This window comes from Cydia fagiglandana, chromosome 9 (assembly GCF_963556715.1).
Source record: "Cydia fagiglandana chromosome 9, ilCydFagi1.1, whole genome shotgun sequence".
In the NCBI taxonomy this organism is placed as follows: domain Eukaryota; kingdom Metazoa; phylum Arthropoda; class Insecta; order Lepidoptera; family Tortricidae; genus Cydia; species Cydia fagiglandana.
Window position 1 is genome coordinate 14417535 of NC_085940.1, and position 19339 is coordinate 14436873.

The following is a 19339-nucleotide window of genomic DNA, read 5'->3' on the forward strand; positions in this document are numbered from 1 at the left end:
AATAAACTGGTATGTAAAGAGTAATTAATAGTAGAAAAGGTGTAGTCTATGAAAAACTGGTAACTCTGGTTTAAAGTTGAGTTTTTTTTCATTGCCTTTGCAAGTTTATAAGGGATGTCATGTTTAGTCAGACTTTTGTTTGTTCTCTGTTTCTAAAGTCTTTTGTAGATAGTTTAGTTAAGCCATTATAAGCCAGGAAATATATTTCCCCATATGATTTTGAACTTTATCTCAAAGAGATAGAGTACAATTTTGCGTAATTTCTGACACACTCATGAATGTTCCTTAAAGATCAAACAAATATATTATACAGTTTACGATGCAATTAAGTGTTACTGTAAATAATTGATTATTCGAGCAATAAATGTATTATTTTAACTAAATAGTTTTATTTTATCTGGTCGATTTCATTTATTATTAAAAAGCTAGCCTTTTATGAGAAAGTAACATTTTACCTACTTAAATTGCACAAAATTATATCTCACAAATATTGTATTTGATAAGATAAAATATTAAAAACAATAAATTGAATTAAGGGATTATAATTTAACATACAATGATACGACAGTCGGTTATTATCGTAGCCTCAACTAACATCCATATGTTTGAAGTAAAACAACAGTACTTAATCAAAATAATATTGCTTTATTATGCTCTAAAAGTATAAAATAATTAACAAAATCTACAAACATAGTATACGGTCGAAATTATTATAAACAACTGTCCCATTTTCAATTATTAATTAATTAAATCGCGTAAGCTTGACACAGATCAGTCACGCTTAGCCTTTTATGGTTCTATATTGTGCTGTTAAAATAAACTTTGTGTTTATATCCGTAAGGTCGAAAGTTGCTTGTTACTTACGATGAAAATAAACATGATAACTCCTAGCGCGTTAAAGTAAATAAAGTCCTTAAATCATTTAACCTCGAACGCTACATAGTTATATCTATCGAATATTTCTTAAAACAAATACTCGCATTACAGCACCATATTGCATTCATTCACACCATTCTCTGTCAATGTTCTATTTCTATCTAGGTTTGTAACTACATGGGTATGTCTCAAAAGCGTTACATTCATAAATGTGACGTCCCACGGATAAAGGTACCTTATGGCGGTTTGCGCTTACGCTATTATTAATGTCGCTCCAATATTATTGCAGCGCTATGCGACGTAAGCGCCAGCCGCCATTAGGTATCTATCTTTTGTCGTGGAACGTCACAAACGCGACATAGGCAAAGGGTTTGATAAGTGTGTTTATTGGCTGTAATACCTGTAATATAATAACTGACAGCTTAACTAGATGTCGCCCTCTTGACTGTCACCAAAGAGAATTTGAAATAGAGGCAGATTGTCAAAGTAAATGATGTAGCCACAGTAAATTTACTGCCATCTTTCGACAGAATATTAGAACTTTTAGGACGCCATTTGACTTTGATCCTTATTCTTTCACTGATATGTGTTAAATTTGTTTATATCAAAAAGTAACGCGATCTACTCGAGACTAGGCCAAAGGTATGGTGCAATCTTTTCGAGCGATGGCGCAATATCTTTGGCCCGTGTAGATGGCGTTACTTTTTGATCATACTTATCAGTGAAAGCATAAGGATCAAAGTCAAATGGCTTTCTAAAACTTTTAATCTCCTGCTGAAAGATGGCAGTAAATTTACTGTGACTAGATAATTTACCACGACAATAACTCTTTACAGTCCTTTATTCTCTTTGATTTCACCTAATAGGGAGCGCGCGTGAACTGTAGGAGGCAGGGCTATAACCCGCGAAAATCAAAGTTCGCAAATTGCGGGAATTTTTCTCTGTCACTCTAATTACACCTTCATTGGAGTGAAGAAGAAAGATCCCCGCAATTTGCGAATTTCGGTTTTCGCGGTAGCCACTCAGTACAGGCGCCCACTGATTATTGGTGCGAAGACTGCGAAGTGTGAACGTCAAGTGTGATTTGTATAGTGCCTATTGACCGATGTCTACGCACACGAGAATGGCAGATGAAACGTTTTTGATCGACAACCATTCAGCCTGATATTATAATAATTAACTTTATTTCTACAACTTTGACTAGGGGCCGAGTATTCTAACAATTTTCTTTTGTAACGTGATAATGTCAACAGTGCGAGAAAGCTGAGTGTGTAATTAATTATACATGGCATTCTCAGGTAAATGGTATCACAATAGTTGGTAGATATTCTACATAGATTCTAGTTAGAGTTAGACCAAGAGAAGTCTACGATTTTGATAGCACGAGCAGTGCAAGTGTTATTTATAAGTACGTCATAATTTCATAGAAGTTTGACGTTTAAAATAACACTTTATCTGCGTGTGATATCAAAACCGTTTCAGACTTTGCTGGTCTGACTCTAATGTGTTGTTGTTAGTATAAAGTATATTTGTTCTCCAAAGGGTAAAGTTAATGTACTTGTACTTCTGCTTAGCACCGCACTCTCGCAGCTTGGCCTTCGGCCTCGCGTGCTGACGCGTACTTTTGTCAATAACCAACAAAGATATACCGTGAACCTGAAAACATCATTTATAATTATATATCTATCTATTAGTGGTGCTTATAACAGGAAATGTGAATGCTGTATTTGTAAATTCATATTAAAAAGGACATAGACAGGTACAGGCGAGTACACAAAGCTTAAAATTGATATTTGAAGTAAATTTACAGGTCGAAATCCATAGAAGCTCTTGACAAATAGCGTTTAACCTTTTCACCAACAATATCCATCCGTATTTACATTGATAACATAAGAATAAATTATCGATAAAAACACAAAGAAATGCCCTTATCAGGACTCGAACTCGCGACCTCCAATTCGTAGCGCAGAGGGCCTCTCCATTTCAAAGATGCCAATCGTTTGCGCCGTAGCGAAAAAACGGTATTGTCTCTCTATCAATCTTTCATACAAGTTCTATAAAGAAACATTAGCGTTACGTTCGCTACAGAGCAAACGATTGGCGGCTTGGCTAGGTTCAAAACTCCTAGGTAAAAGGGTTAAACAATTAGGTTTACAAAGAATTTAACAATAACGTGGACGGCAGCAAGCTCGGCGATTATCTAAATACATATAAATGCATAATTACAACAATTTTTAACTATTCAGGTAGACACTATATAAATGCCGGTCGCAATCTTAAAATATTATGTACAGGTGGGGGTGTTACTTAACCCACTGACCGCCACAGAAGCACAAAAGAGATAGGTACAGAAATCAATCTACATACAAAGCGCGCTCGAGCAACGCACACATAGACACTGCTCACGGACACGACATCTCGGACCAGTTGGGACCACTGCGAGCGCGAGTGCCATCCGCTTGAGACACGCGTCTGTGAACTTTTTTGTGCAATAATGGAGAAACAAAACAAAAAGTTATTATAACTGTACAGTGGACGGTTGTTTAAATTCAACATTAACCGGTGAATTGTGGTTTTTTTTAAGCTACCAGTGGTTTCAGAGAGAATGCGTATGCGAATTTATTACATTGTACATGAGAATGCGAATTTATTACACTTTAAAATATAATAATCGCACAATTCGCCAATCTCGAAATCATCGCAAGATATTTTCTGTGGCAAATTTGTAATATAACAATGAGATTAAAATTAAAATACCTATTTGAGTTATTAATGTTATTATTAATTTATATTTCCATTCTTCCCGTTTCATCCTCAACAATAAATCAAACAACTAGATACGAGATACGATACGATGGATACGAGTGCCACTACCACGATAGTTTTTTGTGCATAAGTCATAGTTCGCAACAATCGCAACCCTAGAGCGACCGCCGAGCGTAGGTATGAAAAGTAAAGTACATACATGTGATTGACTTCTGTACTTATCTGTTTTGTGACAGAAGGCTGTGGACGTCATCGGAAAGTCTTGCTAAGGGCGCCAACGACGGCTGCAGCTGTCAGCTTCGCCAATTCAATAGGGATTTACGCAAGACTCCGTAAAGTTCAATTTCGCTTAAATAATCGCGATTGCCTGGCGTCCGGAGCACGGCATATACCTTCGCCGTCGGGCGTTCAAGGGTTAAATACCTATTTAATTTACAATCGAACAAACAGATTTGTGACCCACCATAGGAGTGTAATAATACCTAATCTTACATTTTAAATTTATGTAATGCCCATAACGTGGGTAGTACCTAAATGTAAAAAGGTTTCACGATGGTTCAGGAATCATTATTGTTCGATACAACCTAAATACATGCTCGTTTGGTATAAGGTTCTTATTTAAGTTTTCCGAAGGGCCGAACCTATTTATTTAAATTAAAATAGAGTGAAAAGGCAGCAATTTCCAAAATGCAGTTACATCCAGTTTTTACAAATCTATGAAGGAAAGGGCCAAGATTAAGTAATTGACTATTAAACAGTACTTATAACCGGATGCGTATTAAGATGTTATTAGTATTAATTAGTCACTTACAACTACAACATCGTATTGTATATATTAAAACCATGCTTAAACATTTGTGCCATCAGCAATACAATTACGCTGTGTAACAGGTTCAATAAAAATGTACCTCAAACCATACAATATAATGCGCCAACGTTCATTCAGAATATCGCTTTAACATAGAATTTTAATTAATACGACTAACGGCTTTAAACTTTCGATGCAATGCCTAGTACAGATGTAATGCGTAATTGATGTTTTTCGTCAATTCAATCAATCGATCAAATTAGCTATTTATTATGGTCAGGAGTCAGAGATGTAGTTATTCTAATTTACAACGGTCTTCCTGTCCTGCCTCAGAGAGGCGTACAATATGGAAACTTAAGTACTTAATTCTAAATATTTTCTCGGAAACGTTGGTATGTAGGTGTTTGTCAGGCTACTTCAAGTCAACCTCAGTAGTTTTTGTACCGAGACTGAATGAAATAGCAAATAGCAAGACACGTTCGTACGTTTCCGTGAAAATACGATGGAAAATAAATTATGCACTACATCTGTAGGTATTCAATTAGGTATACGTCTACTCAAAATTCAGGTGGTACAGATTTAAAGTTTGTTCGAGGGATTAAAGTATTTTCAAGAGCACTGCAGTAAGTACTGCAGTAGGTAGGTACCTAATGGCTCTGCTACGACTCAATACCTAAACGTCAGGGGTATAGGTACACTTTAAATTTAACATCCGACAGACCAGCGTTCCCAACATAAAACATCAAAAACTTACAACAACATCGCGGACAAAGGATTATATCTCATAATTTTCGACAAAAGAATCCACAGCAGCGACGTGGTGGTAGCTAGGACCACTCCTCCCCACCCCAGTTCTAGTGACCAGGCTGTAGAGAACTCCCTGGCAGCTAGGAGGGGGTAGGCCGGGGCCTGGGGCCCTACGACGCCGTCGCCGGTGCCGTCACCGTGGACGCCGCGCGTCGATGTCAATCAAGCCCGTAAAGTTTTATGAATAGGGGGGTTAAAATTTAACACACCTGTCAGTCCAGCGTTTCCAACATAAAACATCAAAAACTTACAACAACATCGCGGACAAAGGATTATATCTCATAATTTTCGACAAAAGAATCCAAAGCAGCGACGTGGTGGTGGCTAGGACCACTCCTCCCCACCCCAGCTCTAGTGACCAGGCTGTAGAGAACTCCCTGGCGGCTAGGAGGGGGTAGGCCGGGGCCTGGGGCCCTACGACGCCGTCGCCGGTGCCGTCACCGTGGACGCCGCGCGTCGATGTCAATCAAGCCCGTAAAGTTTTATGAATAGGGGGGTTAAAATTTAACATCTGTCAGTCCAGGGTTTCCAACATTAAACATCAAAAACTTACAACAACATCGCGGACAAAGGATTATATCTCATAATTTTCGACAAAAGAATCCAAAGCAGTGACGTGGTGGTGGCTAGGACCACTCCTCCCCACCCCAGCTCTAGTGACCAGGCTGTAGAGAACTCCCTGGCGGCTAGGAGGGGGTAGGCCGGGGCCTGGGGCCCTACGACGCCGTCGCCGGTGCCGTCGCCGTGGACGCCGCGCGTTGATGTCCGCTGGACACGCTTGAAGTGGATTATCATTAGGGTGAACATCGCGAACAGACCTGGAATAGCAAAGAATACAGTTTTAGAAGTTTACATCATCTTAATTTTCAACCGATGAAAAAATGGAGCATGTTCTCAAGTCGACGCGTATATATATATATTTTATTTATGTACTAGCGACCCGCCCCGGCTTCGCACGGGTTAACATATTATACACCTAACTCTAACCCCCCTCAAGGACCACTCTATTGATAGGTGAAAACCGCATGAAAATCCGTTTAGTAGTTTTTGAATAGAATAGAATAGAATAGAATAGAATAGAATAGAATGTTTTTATTCGTGACAAAACTTATAGATAAAACAACAGGTAATACTATCATGGTCACGAAATGGTCCCGACTCAGCAGGTGCTAGCCTAAAGGCTAGCGCTGGTCTTCCGTCGGGGCCATGGACTATTACGTCTAAATTATAAAAGAACACATTATGACTATAATATTATATAATAAAACTAAAATTACAGTTAATATGACAGTTAAAATGAGTGGCGGTTGTAGAAGAGACGAAAAGCAGTAATACTAGGAATGCGTCAAGGGTGCTTAAATGTAGCTAGTCTCAAGTTTGAGGCACTCTTCGTTTAATTGGTGTTTGAGCATAAACTTTTTTAAAGTTGATTTGAAACTGTGAATGCTTTGCAGGTTCCTAATAGGAGGAGGGATGTTGTTCCAACACTTAGTGGCTGCGTAACGAAAACTGCCGCGGAAGGCTGCTGATGTGTGTCTATGAGTTAGAAGTTGAGTCGCAGATCGCCGACCCCCGCGTGACTCGGAAATGGACAGCTTCTCGTACAAATAAGTAGGAGCCTGAAGGTTTATTACACCAAAGAGCAAAGAAGCAAGGTGCAGCTTACGGCGGTGGTGCATTTTTAGAATGTTGTGCTGATTAAGGAAAGGTGATACGTGGCCCCGCAATGGAATGCAGAAACAGAAGCGAGCACAGGCGTTTTGGACACGTTGTATAAGTCTTTTGGATTTACAAAGAAGTCTTGGTCCAAATACCGCATCCAAATAATTTAATTTTGATAAAATAAGTGACTCAACTAACCTAACACGCAGTATTTCATTGATGAAAGGTCTAATTTTGTACAACACTTTTAGTTTGTAAAAACACCTCCTTACTACATCAGAAGTATGCTTCTCAAAGCGAAGGCCACTATCCATCAAAAGACCCAGGTTCCGAGCCTCATAGACTTGCTCGATCGGCTCGTCTAATAATGTGACTTTCAAAGTAGGAGTTAAACCAGCCAACTGGTGTTTGCTTCCAAAGATTAGATATTTCGTTTGGTTCGGGTTAAGTAGCAGGCAGTTATCTGAAGCCCATGATGCAATATTACTGAGATCAGAGTTGAGTTTAGCTATAGCATCATCAATATAAGGTGGTTTGCATGAGATGTACACTTGAACATCATCTGCATAGATGTGGTACTTACAGTGTGTGATGCGTGAGCCGATGTCAGCAGAGTATAAAATAAATAGGATCGGGCCAAGGATAGAGCCTTGGGGGACTCCCCTGGTTAATTCAATAGGATCTGAGGTGGATGTAGAACCATCACATTTAATTTTTACATATTGGCTGCGCATATTAAGGTAACTATCAAACCATCTTACAGTTTTGCTATCAAAACCATAATATGTCAATTTAGACAGAAGAAGATCAATATTTAGGCTGTCAAAAGCCCTAGAAAAATCAAGTAGAACCAACAGAGTGCACATGCCCTTATCTTGCGAGCACAGTATACTATCTGTAACATCCAGTAAAGCTGTAGTTGTACTTCTACCCCTTCGGAAACCTGACTGAACATCTGGAAGTATAGGGTAAAAGCACCAGTAGTCAGCCTTATAACGAAATTTCTATGTTCAAGATCGTATAATTTGCACACTTATGGACCAATAGGTATTATCAATGTTTTTTCTGTTCAAGAATTTAATAAAGTTTAATTTTTGTAAAGAATAAAACTTAATTGAATTCAACTTTCGGAAATATTCAATTAAATATAATAAAAGGGCATTTTTGCCAGTAATCAGCCCCCTGTATACCAATACACAGCCTTTAGGTACCCAGTGCCCAGCCATCCCATTCTAATGGCTGATTAGTGGGTTCAAATAGAGTGAGCTTATTGTCCAGTGGTCAGCCACAGGCTGACTACTGGGTATTTAATGTATTTCAATCAAATAAATTCATAATAACGTAATTTTTTAAAGGGGCTTGATATAACGACTTACACTTCATTTTAAAATAATAACAAATACTAAATCCTATGGTCAGCCTCCCCCGGCTGACTTCTGAGTTTACGACCTTTTTAAAATTACTGCTTCAAACCCAGTAGTCAGCCAGGGGAGGCCGACTATTGGATTTTGTACAAAAAAGTAGTTTCCAATAGTCAGCCGCCATAAAAATGTTACTTCCACATGGATTAATATTAATCTTTTACGTTTTTCAGATAGTTTAGGTATTAATTAGGTGAAGCAGTCCATATTCTTTTAAAAATAAATCACAATTGGGCTGCTATCGTCTTATCAAAATACCATGTGACATTCCAAAAAAAATGGCGCATATCTCTTAACCTTTCATGTCAGAAGACACCACCACTTTCAATTTTTTTTGTGGATCATCGTAGAGTATTCGTTTAAAAATTAAGGTATTTTTCAATGAATAGCTTATCAATCTATAATATTACCTAGTTTTCACATGAAAATTAGAAAAACTTTATTATTTACAGCCAAAAACAAGCAAGAAAGGCTGACTACTGGTGCATGGCTGAGCACTGGTGCCTTTACCCTATTGTTGGCCTCAAGATACTTAGTGAGCTGAGTGCACACAGCCTTTTCCAATATTTTTGATATGCAGGGTAAAATGCTGATTGGTCTAAGGTCTCTAAGCTCAGACGGATTAGAGGTTTTTGGCAGTGGTTGCACAATAGCCAGCTTCCAGACATTAGGAAATGTAGATGTCAAAATTGAGGTATTAATTATTTTAGTAAGCAAATCAGTAGTGTGTGGTAGAGTCAAAACAAGCATTTTTAGGTTAACACCGTCAGATCCCTCGGCATTCGACTTTAAATTTCGAACAATTTTTAACATTTGCTCTGAGCTAATAGTTTCTAAATGGAAAATAGAGTCACAAAACCTGTGGTACTCAAGGTAAGTCAATATAGATATGGGCAATCTTGATGTACTTGGTAATGTTAAAATACGTTTTGAGTTAACAGACACAATTAGACTGACGCGGCGGCGGGGGATTTTGTTTTATAATGTGTAGTGATGACCACGCCACGCATAACTTTTTATTGATCTTTACAGTTACCTACCAAAATATAGGTAATATACATATCATACAATCAGCTAGTTTGGGGATTATTTTTGTGCACAAGAGAGAAGAAAACTTCAGCACAATCTTAAAATCATCAGTACTTAGGTGCCTATTAGTTTCTAACACATAGGGGATTATCTTGTCACGCAACGTATAATTTATAATTCTTTCTGTTTAGTTTAGACGAGTGATAAAGGTGATGGCGTGTCACACGAATCACAAGCCATTCGGTACAAATCAAATTATAATAACCACCACCTACCAAAAACTTCAAATCGAACCTAAAATTATCATGCTTATTTTTATTTACCCAACACTAATTTGATTTTAATATAGGATGGTACCTATCTATCACATTTAGATTTCTATACATACATATATACCTATTGCTTTGATTTTGTCAGTATTCGCGTGAAACGAATACACTTAGGTAGGTACCTAGGTACCATCCAATCTCGTTTCGCCGTCGTGTAGAAATAGAAAACATCAGCATTAAAAGTAATCGAAAGAGCAAACTTTTGTTATAAAGCAGATTTTTATTACGGCGAGACACCATTTTATCTGAAGCCCGCGGCTCCCCCGGCATACGATCGGGCACGTACTCAATTTAAATTCAATTAACTGTGGGATCCATGATGAATTCGTTGACTGTGTAATAAAATTGAGCATTTATTTAATATGCAAATTTGAAAGCTATAAATATTTGCACATACCTATGACATTCGATTGGAAAAGCATGTCCCAATCCCAACCCAATTATTGAACTTGATCGCGTTAACGAAATGTAACGAGTAGGCAAAAGAAAATGTTAAAACCCGATCGATCATGGTACTCACACCCACCTCACACCTAAATTTCATGAATGCTACTTTTATGCGGTCCTTTTGCCTACAACGTACAGAGCATGAAACAGCATTTTTTATCTAGAATTTCGATTCGTTTTGTAGGCCCACCGTGTAGTTTGAAAGTATACTCACCAGCTAGAAGGTACATGACCCCAGTGACCAAAACCGCGCTGATCTGATGCTTGCAGACTCCAAAAGCGCCCACCAGAGCAGCGCTCCCTAGCACTATGAGGCATACGAGCGCGCACGATATGGATAGGTTCTGCATACCTGGGAAAATAAAGTTATAATTACATACCTATTAGATATTAGTCTCTCTGTATGTAGTCAGGATTATAGTGTATTCTGATAATCCCGACTACTTCAAAAGATCGATTTATTCCGAAAAGTTTTAAGATTGTGTGTTGTTTCAAATAAACTTGATTTAATTTTTTTAACCTAACCTAACATTGCACACTTTTACACGGGCTCATTGGCTCCTCATTAACCCTCTAATCAACAACGAACCTACCTATATCCAGTTTGTCTGGCGTCTGGCAAGGTCTAGGTCACTCCGTCTGCGGCGTAGCTAAGGAATTCTCAGTGCCTAATTTAGTACCTACCTAATAGAAAGCTGCAATTTGGCTTGTACCCAAAACCTATCCGATATTAATCACGTACACAAAAGAAACGCGAGAAAATAAAATCTTCGAAGAAATAGGGTACCCATCTCTAGGTCGTCTCCAAAGCAAGGATGTTTTTAGGGTTCCATAGTCAATTAGGAGCCCTTATAGTTTCGCCATGTTTATAGTCTGTCTGCCCGTCTGTTCCATATTCGAGGCTTAGAGCTTAAGGTGGTTCGCTTTTCATACAAAATTCAATCAAAGTTCATTAAGTAACTACACACTATTAGTACACAAATATTTCCGCATTTATCTTCTTTCGAATATTCGTTTGCGCGAAATTAACAGGAAAACAATGTTTCATACAGAAATCATGCAAAAATCATAGTTAACTTTTCATCAATTTTACGTATGTGTGTGTCACAAATGTCGTGTACAGATACATTTGCGACGTTGCCATACCATTTCCGACGTTGCCGGGCTGACCACGGCTCGAATTTGGAGTGCCGTCATGTTTAGTGCAATTTTGTTGACACTGATAATTGGGTAGGTAAAGTTTTTTGAAGATAGGCAAATTATATTTTTTCCCGATAGTATTCATTATAGCGATCACGGAAATGCAGCTCTTTTATTTTTATATCATTTTATTGATTAAATATAATTTTTTAAATTATCGATATGACGTTTGTGAGGTGAAATGGCAGACTCGAGTAATTAATTCCTTGGCGCGTAGTAAATGGGACGAGATAGAAAAAAAATCGATGTCAACTGTCAGTGTCACTTAGCTCATTCCCGAAAAATAACGGACAAGCCTCATGTTACCTTGCGAATTGCTATTAATGTTATCATTGAGATTTTCGGCGACCTCAGCACGACCCACGGACTTCTGATTCCCCACGACATCTGCGCGTATTTGGACAAAGATTGAATTTACTTTCGATAACTTGGCACTGCATAAATTATTGGACAACGTTTTCTTCCCCACCCCTACACGACGGCCCCTACGCTGACCCTTGGACAGAGTTTTGCAAGAAAAATAAGCGAGTTCATACGAGATTGCGAGCAGATTCTACAAATTTGAAATTATTATCATAACAGTGATAAGCACAATGCCGTTGAATTAGAGGAGCAATGGCCGTACAGGAGTACGTATCCGTGAAATACATAGGTACAGAAAACTTTCTTCACTTGTGTTTTGATTTTTATTATTAAATTGCCATGAGCTGTTAAGTTCGTAAACAAGAAATCGGTCTAATTTTTTCTAACAATTTCAACCATCTGTTAGTTTTGTGTGGTTATCCTCATTTTATGAATGTTGTTCTTATTTTCAGGTGGATGTAAACATTCATTGGCGGTATTATACTGATGGCTAATTAGAACCATTGAGCCATGACATACTTCCTTGCGGTGTTATTCGGCTAAGCCTCGAGCATCCTGTGAATCTGAAGGATATAATTATTTCCATAAAAAAGAGCAATCGAATTAGGACCAAGATATCCCGAGAATCTAAAGACATTTTATAAAAAATGCAATAAAATGAAAATGGGAGACTCTCTTATTTTAACAATGTTACAAGATCATGACAATGTTATGGTCTATACTTATTAAAATTTTAAAACCAACATGTCTTTATCTTTGACTTGAAAATGTACAAATGATTTGGGTTAAGTTTTATGAAATGCAACTTATGCTAAAAACCTATTATTATTATATGTCAAATTATCGTGAACTCGATGTTGCTTAAGGCGTATCCAAATTAGTCAATTTTTCGCCAATCTGATTAAATTGCCCGATCGAATCGGGACGTACGGACGCAAACGCCAATTTGGCTCGCCGAATTCAACCGCCGATAATGACCAATAAAATGAGGTGCGGACACAAGAACACCAATTTGTGAGGCTAGTATTTTCGTTATGGGGCATTTTTTCAATTTAAATGGGTCTAATATCACCATAAATCTAAAATTGGAGATTGACGCCAATTTCATTTCTGATCAAATCGACCGATTTGATCAGTCCCGTCTGGATACCGCTTTAGCACCGCGAAAGGGCGCTGCGCGGTGCGCGCGGATTGACGCATGCGCGTACCGTATGCTTTGTATCTATGGTAATATAATTTTAAAAAATATGCAAATAAAAGGCGGCAAAGTTTATTCGTTGTGCAATACTCAATAAGTTACCGCTTGTTATTTTAATACTCGTAATAAACAAAATGAGTTCAAGTGACGAAAACGACCTGGAATAGACGGCATGCACCGCCTCATTTTAAAGCAGAAGCAAACTTAATAATGAATAACTAGCTTCCTGCTAAGTCCTGGGACAAATACAACAGGACTTACGACATGCTCATGCTGTGGAAGGACACAAGAAGGACAGCCAAAACGCAAGAAACACCTACTCTGAAAGTGGTTTTTAGCGTATTTCTGTGACCAAGTGAAAACTAAAAAGCCATCTACATTTAATATAAACTAAGAATATGCGTTGTTTTTTTAATTGTATTCGCGTCACTTTACCCCTATTAAATACGCTTTACTAAATTGAATTTGTTTTATTTCCTCACATAATTTGAGAATAGTGCTTACTATGTATACCTCAATGGAAGCAAAAATGTAGTATTTTTGCGAGTTGATACACTTGCTACTTGTGTATAGTGGCAAATGTATTAAACCCGCAATCAACACTAATCAATATGTAAACAGGCCCCAACGTGAAGCACATTTACCCTACAGACATACTTATCCATATTGACCATATTTGAACCTCTCAACTCTCTTCAAGGGCACGCCACACAGCGTGATTCTATATACTGTTGTAATGTTAATGCTTAAGGATAATAATTTGTGGATTTTAAAATAAAACGAAACGAAATTTACTGGATTTATATTATATTATTTTGGATTTATATTATAAGTTTTCTAAAGTACAGTCGCCATCAGATATATTGGTGCAGCTAGGGTGCTCATAAATATCTGAACACGCCTCTATTATCAGGGCGTGCGTGTTCAGATATTGTGAACACCTTGCCGAGCCCATATATAATAGCCAATAACGACCTAGTTATTAACACTATTACAATCTTAATCATTATGTATGTATAATACAACAATCACGTTTATATAGTCCTCACAAACGTATAAGTTACCATTTTGGCCAATATATCTTCAAAGCTTGGCACCGAATCGCTGTTAAAGACTTTGGTGTGCTCAAATACGCTGAATTTGGAAAGTAACGTCTGTACTTCCTACAAGACGGTACGACGCATTTTGAGTTCATCTCTGTAATATTCTATTTCCATTCGAACGTTTCCGGGATCGTCTCCATCTATTGTGTTGATACTGAGATCCAAAATGACTCGTGTAGCAGTCCAAGAGTCGTGGTGGAGGTGTTAATGAAAATGTTCTCCAAGAAGCAGTGCCAAGTAGTCGAAAGCAATCGTTATCATTATCAAAATATCCGTGTTGATCGTGCTAGGGACGTTAAAAATACTTATTCTAGAAATCACACCGACATCCAATTACAAGAAAACACAAATGTTTCGTCCGACCATTATTTTCCAATTATTTGCAAGTTATTTTCCAAGAATGACACTGACAGTTGACATCGATTTTTTTTCTATCTCGTCCCATTTACTACGCGCCAAGGAATTAATTACTCGAGTCTGCCATTTCACCTCACAAACGTCATATCGATCATTTAAAAAATTATATTTAATCAATAAAATGATATAAAAATAAAAGAGCTGCATTTCCGTGATCGCTATAATGAATACTATCGGGAAAAAATATAATTTGCCTATCTTCAAAAAACTTTACCTACCCAATTGACCTAAGCGAGAAGTTCGTCAGCTTAGCTAAGAACTATCATGGCGTGTTATGCAAACAGTCGCTTTTTTGCTTGCAAACGGAAGATTCCCGGTTCGATCCCCAGTCATTGTATGCTGGAACATAACTTTTTGTATTTTTGTTACACCTAAATTTCGTATTGTTTTTTTTATTTTTATTTAATTTTTCTTATTATCATAAATCGATTATTAAGTATGGGCTACACGTATTCTTTTATTTTTACAAAGATAATTAGAAATTATACTCTACCTAATCTCTCTGATTTTTACAATCAGGACATCCTCACTGCAATAAAAACCGGGCAAGTGCGAGTCGGACTCGCGCACGAAGGGTTCCGTGCCATAATGCAAAAAAAAACAAAAAAAAGCAAAAAAAAACGGTCACCCATCCAAGTACTGACCACTCCCGACGTTGCTTAACTTTGGTCAAAAATCACGTTTGTTGTATGGGAGCCCATTCAAATGTTTATTTTATTCTGTTTTTAGTATTTGTTGTTATAGCGGCAACAGAAATACATCATCTGTGAAAATTTCAACTGTCTAGCTATTACGGTTCGTGAGATACAGCCTGGTGACAGACGGACGGACGGACGGACGGACAGCGAAGTCTTAGTAATAGGGTCCCGTTTTACCCTTTGGGTACGGAACCCTAAAAAGAAGTGTATAAAATTTCCTGTGGTTAAAAATAATGGATTTTGTCTATGAATGAAAAACACAATTATTACTATAGTTTGTATTTTTTAGCATTAGAAATAAGGTAAACAATTTTGACGTGTCTTTTAATTGAAAAACACATTTTAAAAATAAGTTACGGCAAATATGTAACAATTATAAATCTAATACGATCATTTATATTCTTCTGCTTTCATAAGTAATCGTTTTTGATTTTTTAAAAACCTGATAACACTGAGTATGTGGGGGAAGCGCTGCTGGCCTAGCGGAAAGCAATTCGGAGGTCGCGGGTTCTAACCCCGGCTCGTACCAATGATTTTTCGAACTTTTGTACGAAATAGCATTTGATACCTACCTATTTATACACCGATACCTATTTTTCGGTGAAAGAAAACAATGTGAGGAAACCGGACTAATCCAAATAAGTTTACTCTCTGGGTTGGAAGGTCAGGGCAGTCGCTTTCGTAAAAACTAGTGCGCATGCCAATTCCGGGATTAGTTGCCAAGCGGAGACTGAATATCTGGGAGACCGACCAAAGCTTAGAAAACATAAAAACTCAAAAATGCGCGTTTTCTCATAGACCTAGCTAAGAGATCAAACCCCTTATAGCAAATTTCATCGAAATCGTTAGAGCCGTTTCTGATACCATCCAAATATATAAATAAATAATTATATATATAATAATTGCTCCTTTAAAGGTAAGATAACACAAAGGAGAAACAAAAAGAAATTACCTACTCGCACCAGTCTTGAACCCCAATCCTCTTGCACGTATTTCCACGAACATACCGTTACGCTATTGCAACATACTTACGTTGTGTGAAATTGTCTACTACAAGCATCACGGAAACACTGTTTGCATGTGTGAGTAATAGTAGGAAAAAGCGTGACAACAACACTCCGTCGAATTAAAAAGGTGGTTTTTGCACAATGAAGTATTCAATGTTTATTTTAATAGTTCAATATTTACTTAAAGAGTGCGCGAAACATACTTTTAAGTATACAAATACCAAGACCATTTCACAAAAAAATAAAATCTGAAATTTTGCAAAAGTGGTGCCATCTAGCGAGAGTTAAGTTTTGAGTAACCTAGGCGAACCACCTTAATGACCGTTAGTGCTAGAAAGCTGCAATTTACGTTCATAATTTCAGAGTGGTAACATAATAAGTAGAACAAAGTAGAATTTTTTTAGAGTTACAAGTAGTGGGGTCATTTCTTTACGCTTCAATCTTATGATATGGGGTGTCTCTTCGAATTGGTATTTTAAAAAGAATAAGATCTTTTTTTTCTGCCTTTTTCGCTGATTTTGCTCGACGCAGTCTTAAGTATTAGTAGGTACCTATCTATACATAATAATAAGGTGAGAAAAACTAGTGTGTTCGCGCGAACTGTACATTTTTCTCTCCTGTGGGCAATAGTTAACAGCTTGTGGGCATGTAAGTAAGTAATGAATAATGATTTTATCATAGTTCTCTAAATAAAAGGAGGACCTTTTCGCGTGGATAAGGGTTAAATAAGAAAATTAACCTTTATAGCCCTTAACTCTTGTGTATGTCTACAGGAAAGACGTAACACAGTGATCTTTTTGACCCTTTTGGTATGTAGGAAAGGAAAACTCGACATTTATTTCAAAAAGCGCAAATATTCCCCCACTGGGTTTTTATGGATGCAAAACAAACAATAAACGACACTCCCCTAAAGTGAGCATTGTCATTCTCTGTTCTACACGCTATTGTACATATTGTATGCTTAGCTGCTTACTACCCTTATAAATATGTACATACATATCGCCATGTCATATGATACCTATAAAGTAGAGAGGTTTTTGGAGCAAAGTCGTCAACATTCTACCTACTCTGAATTTATTTTAGGATTAACAACATCTACCGACGACGAAAATAAAATAATGCTTTCAGAAAATAAAAGTTACACATCTACAAATATATAACTTGATTAAATTTTATTATGCTCTATTTATGTATGGCTTAATGCCAAATGGCCAATGGTCCATAGTCAGTGCGTTGGGCTATCACTCACTTCAAAACAAATACAATTCAACAACCACAGCTTGCACAACTGTAGGTTTCAAAGTGAACACAACATCTCTCTCCACTAGTATTTCACGTGTACTGATTTTATTCTATGGCTGACCCTTCACATTGTAAACACAAAAGGGTTAAGATACTCAAAAACAAGTGAAATGATACCTTATGTGGAATAACTTAAGGTGTAAAATAGCTCATAAAATGTAAATGTGCCTTCTCATATTCCCAGTCGCTTCAGCATGTTATTATTTGTATTCAACGTTTTAGGTCAACATCTTGGCAGGGCAGTTCATCCCAAGTATCTCAACGCTTGTCGAGATGATCGTCTCAAGCTGAAGGAACTAGTTTTTTTGTGTGATCTTCTAGTAGGTACGTACGGATATTACAGATAGAATAGAATAGATTAATAAATTTTAATCTTGAGGCCACACAATTTTTGATACGTCTAACTGCCCGATTCGAACTTTGAGATACGTCAATTTATAGATCTAGAAACGATATGGATTAGATGTGTCAGTGTCAAAAGTGACGTATTTGTTTGAAGAAACGTCACATTTGACACTGACATATCTAATCCATATCGTTTTTATATCTATTGATTGACGTACTTATCTTACGGCTCGATTCTGAAAATGTATTAGATCTCTACTAGACCTCAACAAGTTACGATATGGATAATTTAAACATATTTGTAAGATAGATATGTCAAATTTGACATTTCCGCGATTCTGGAGGCCCTCTTGAACGATTTCGACAAGTTATGACTTAGATATCCAAGTCACATCTAGTCGATATCTAATGTAAATCTATAGTTGATCTCTATATCGTTTCTAGATCTCGTTATTTCGTTTCCCGAATACGCGTGTTAAAGTTAGAATCGGGCCGTAAGACGAGAACAGTAGGCGATGAGAATAACAATTAGAATCTTGGCGTGACGTATTTATAGGTCGGGAAAACGTGGTCTAAGTGCTAAAAGAGCTTAGGTGCCCTTATCGACCCACGAAGGCAGTAACATTTCTTTGCAGACAGATTGGGAGGAAAACAAGGGTAGGTCACCGTTAAGTGGTGGGGGTTGGTTACATACGCGTTCTATCGGATCGTAGACTTAGTTAGCCATTCAAAGAGCAACGGGTAACGCGGGAACGAGAAATACTAAAATTGTGTAAGTAGGTAATGTAACGTTCCTCTACGTCCGTAAAATATGTCTTTGCCCCGGGGACCGTATCCGACTATTCGTGGAAAATATTGATGTTTAAATTACCATGGCACTAAGTATAAAAAAAAATTGAAGGCATTATTCGAAGAATGGCTGAAACAGAGATGAATATATTATGTAATACACACAGTTCGTCACTATTTCTAGGCAGACTACTACCTAAAAATAAGATTTAATTTTTAGATCGAATGAATACTTACCTACATTATATTAATCGTACATTATATAGTAAGTTTTTAAGTAAACACTGCTGTACCTACGTGTTTTCCAGCCCCATTAAAATTGCACCTATTCAATAGTAATATTCTCCTTTTATATCGAAGTCGATTAAATAAGGTCTGGCATATTGGAATACGGTGACTAGTTGACTAATACCTGCTAATACCTACTGTTCGGTTCGAGTCGAGCCGATATACTAGTTACAAACGCAAACTAGTTAATTGTAGAATATACATGTATACTGTCAAATATGAGAATAAACGATTGATAATGGTATTGGTAAGTTGGCAACTTATTTTTTAAACACCTACATGTTTAAGCAAATAAAACATTCCTGAATTATAAATAGTGCCGACAAATTGACGCCATCATTGTCGTCTGTAAAACGTTGAGTGCCCAATTTATATTCGGCTATGAATAATACGGCCCCATTGTCAATTTATCTTGATAAAATATCGGCAAAATTTTTTTTTAGCATTGGACGTACCTATTTTCTTTTTAATTTTCTTTATCATC

General features: G+C 37.2%; 1 protein-coding gene across 2 annotated transcripts in view; it reads right to left on the reverse strand.

Moving 5' to 3' along the window:
• Window positions 1–5769: 5769 nt before the first annotated feature.
• Window positions 5770–19339, reverse strand: part of LOC134667459 (uncharacterized) — an 80374-nt gene continuing 66804 nt past the window's right edge. The window contains exons 6-7 of one of the 2 annotated variants that reach the window (XM_063524877.1): window positions 10360–10497; window positions 5770–6075 (exon numbers count right to left, since the gene is read on the reverse strand). In XM_063524877.1, the coding sequence (XP_063380947.1) occupies window positions 5807–6075; window positions 10360–10497 (407 nt within the window). In that variant the 3' untranslated portion in view covers window positions 5770–5806. The remainder of the gene's footprint in view (window positions 6076–10359; window positions 10498–19339) is intronic. The other variant, XM_063524875.1, reaches the window with a different exon arrangement.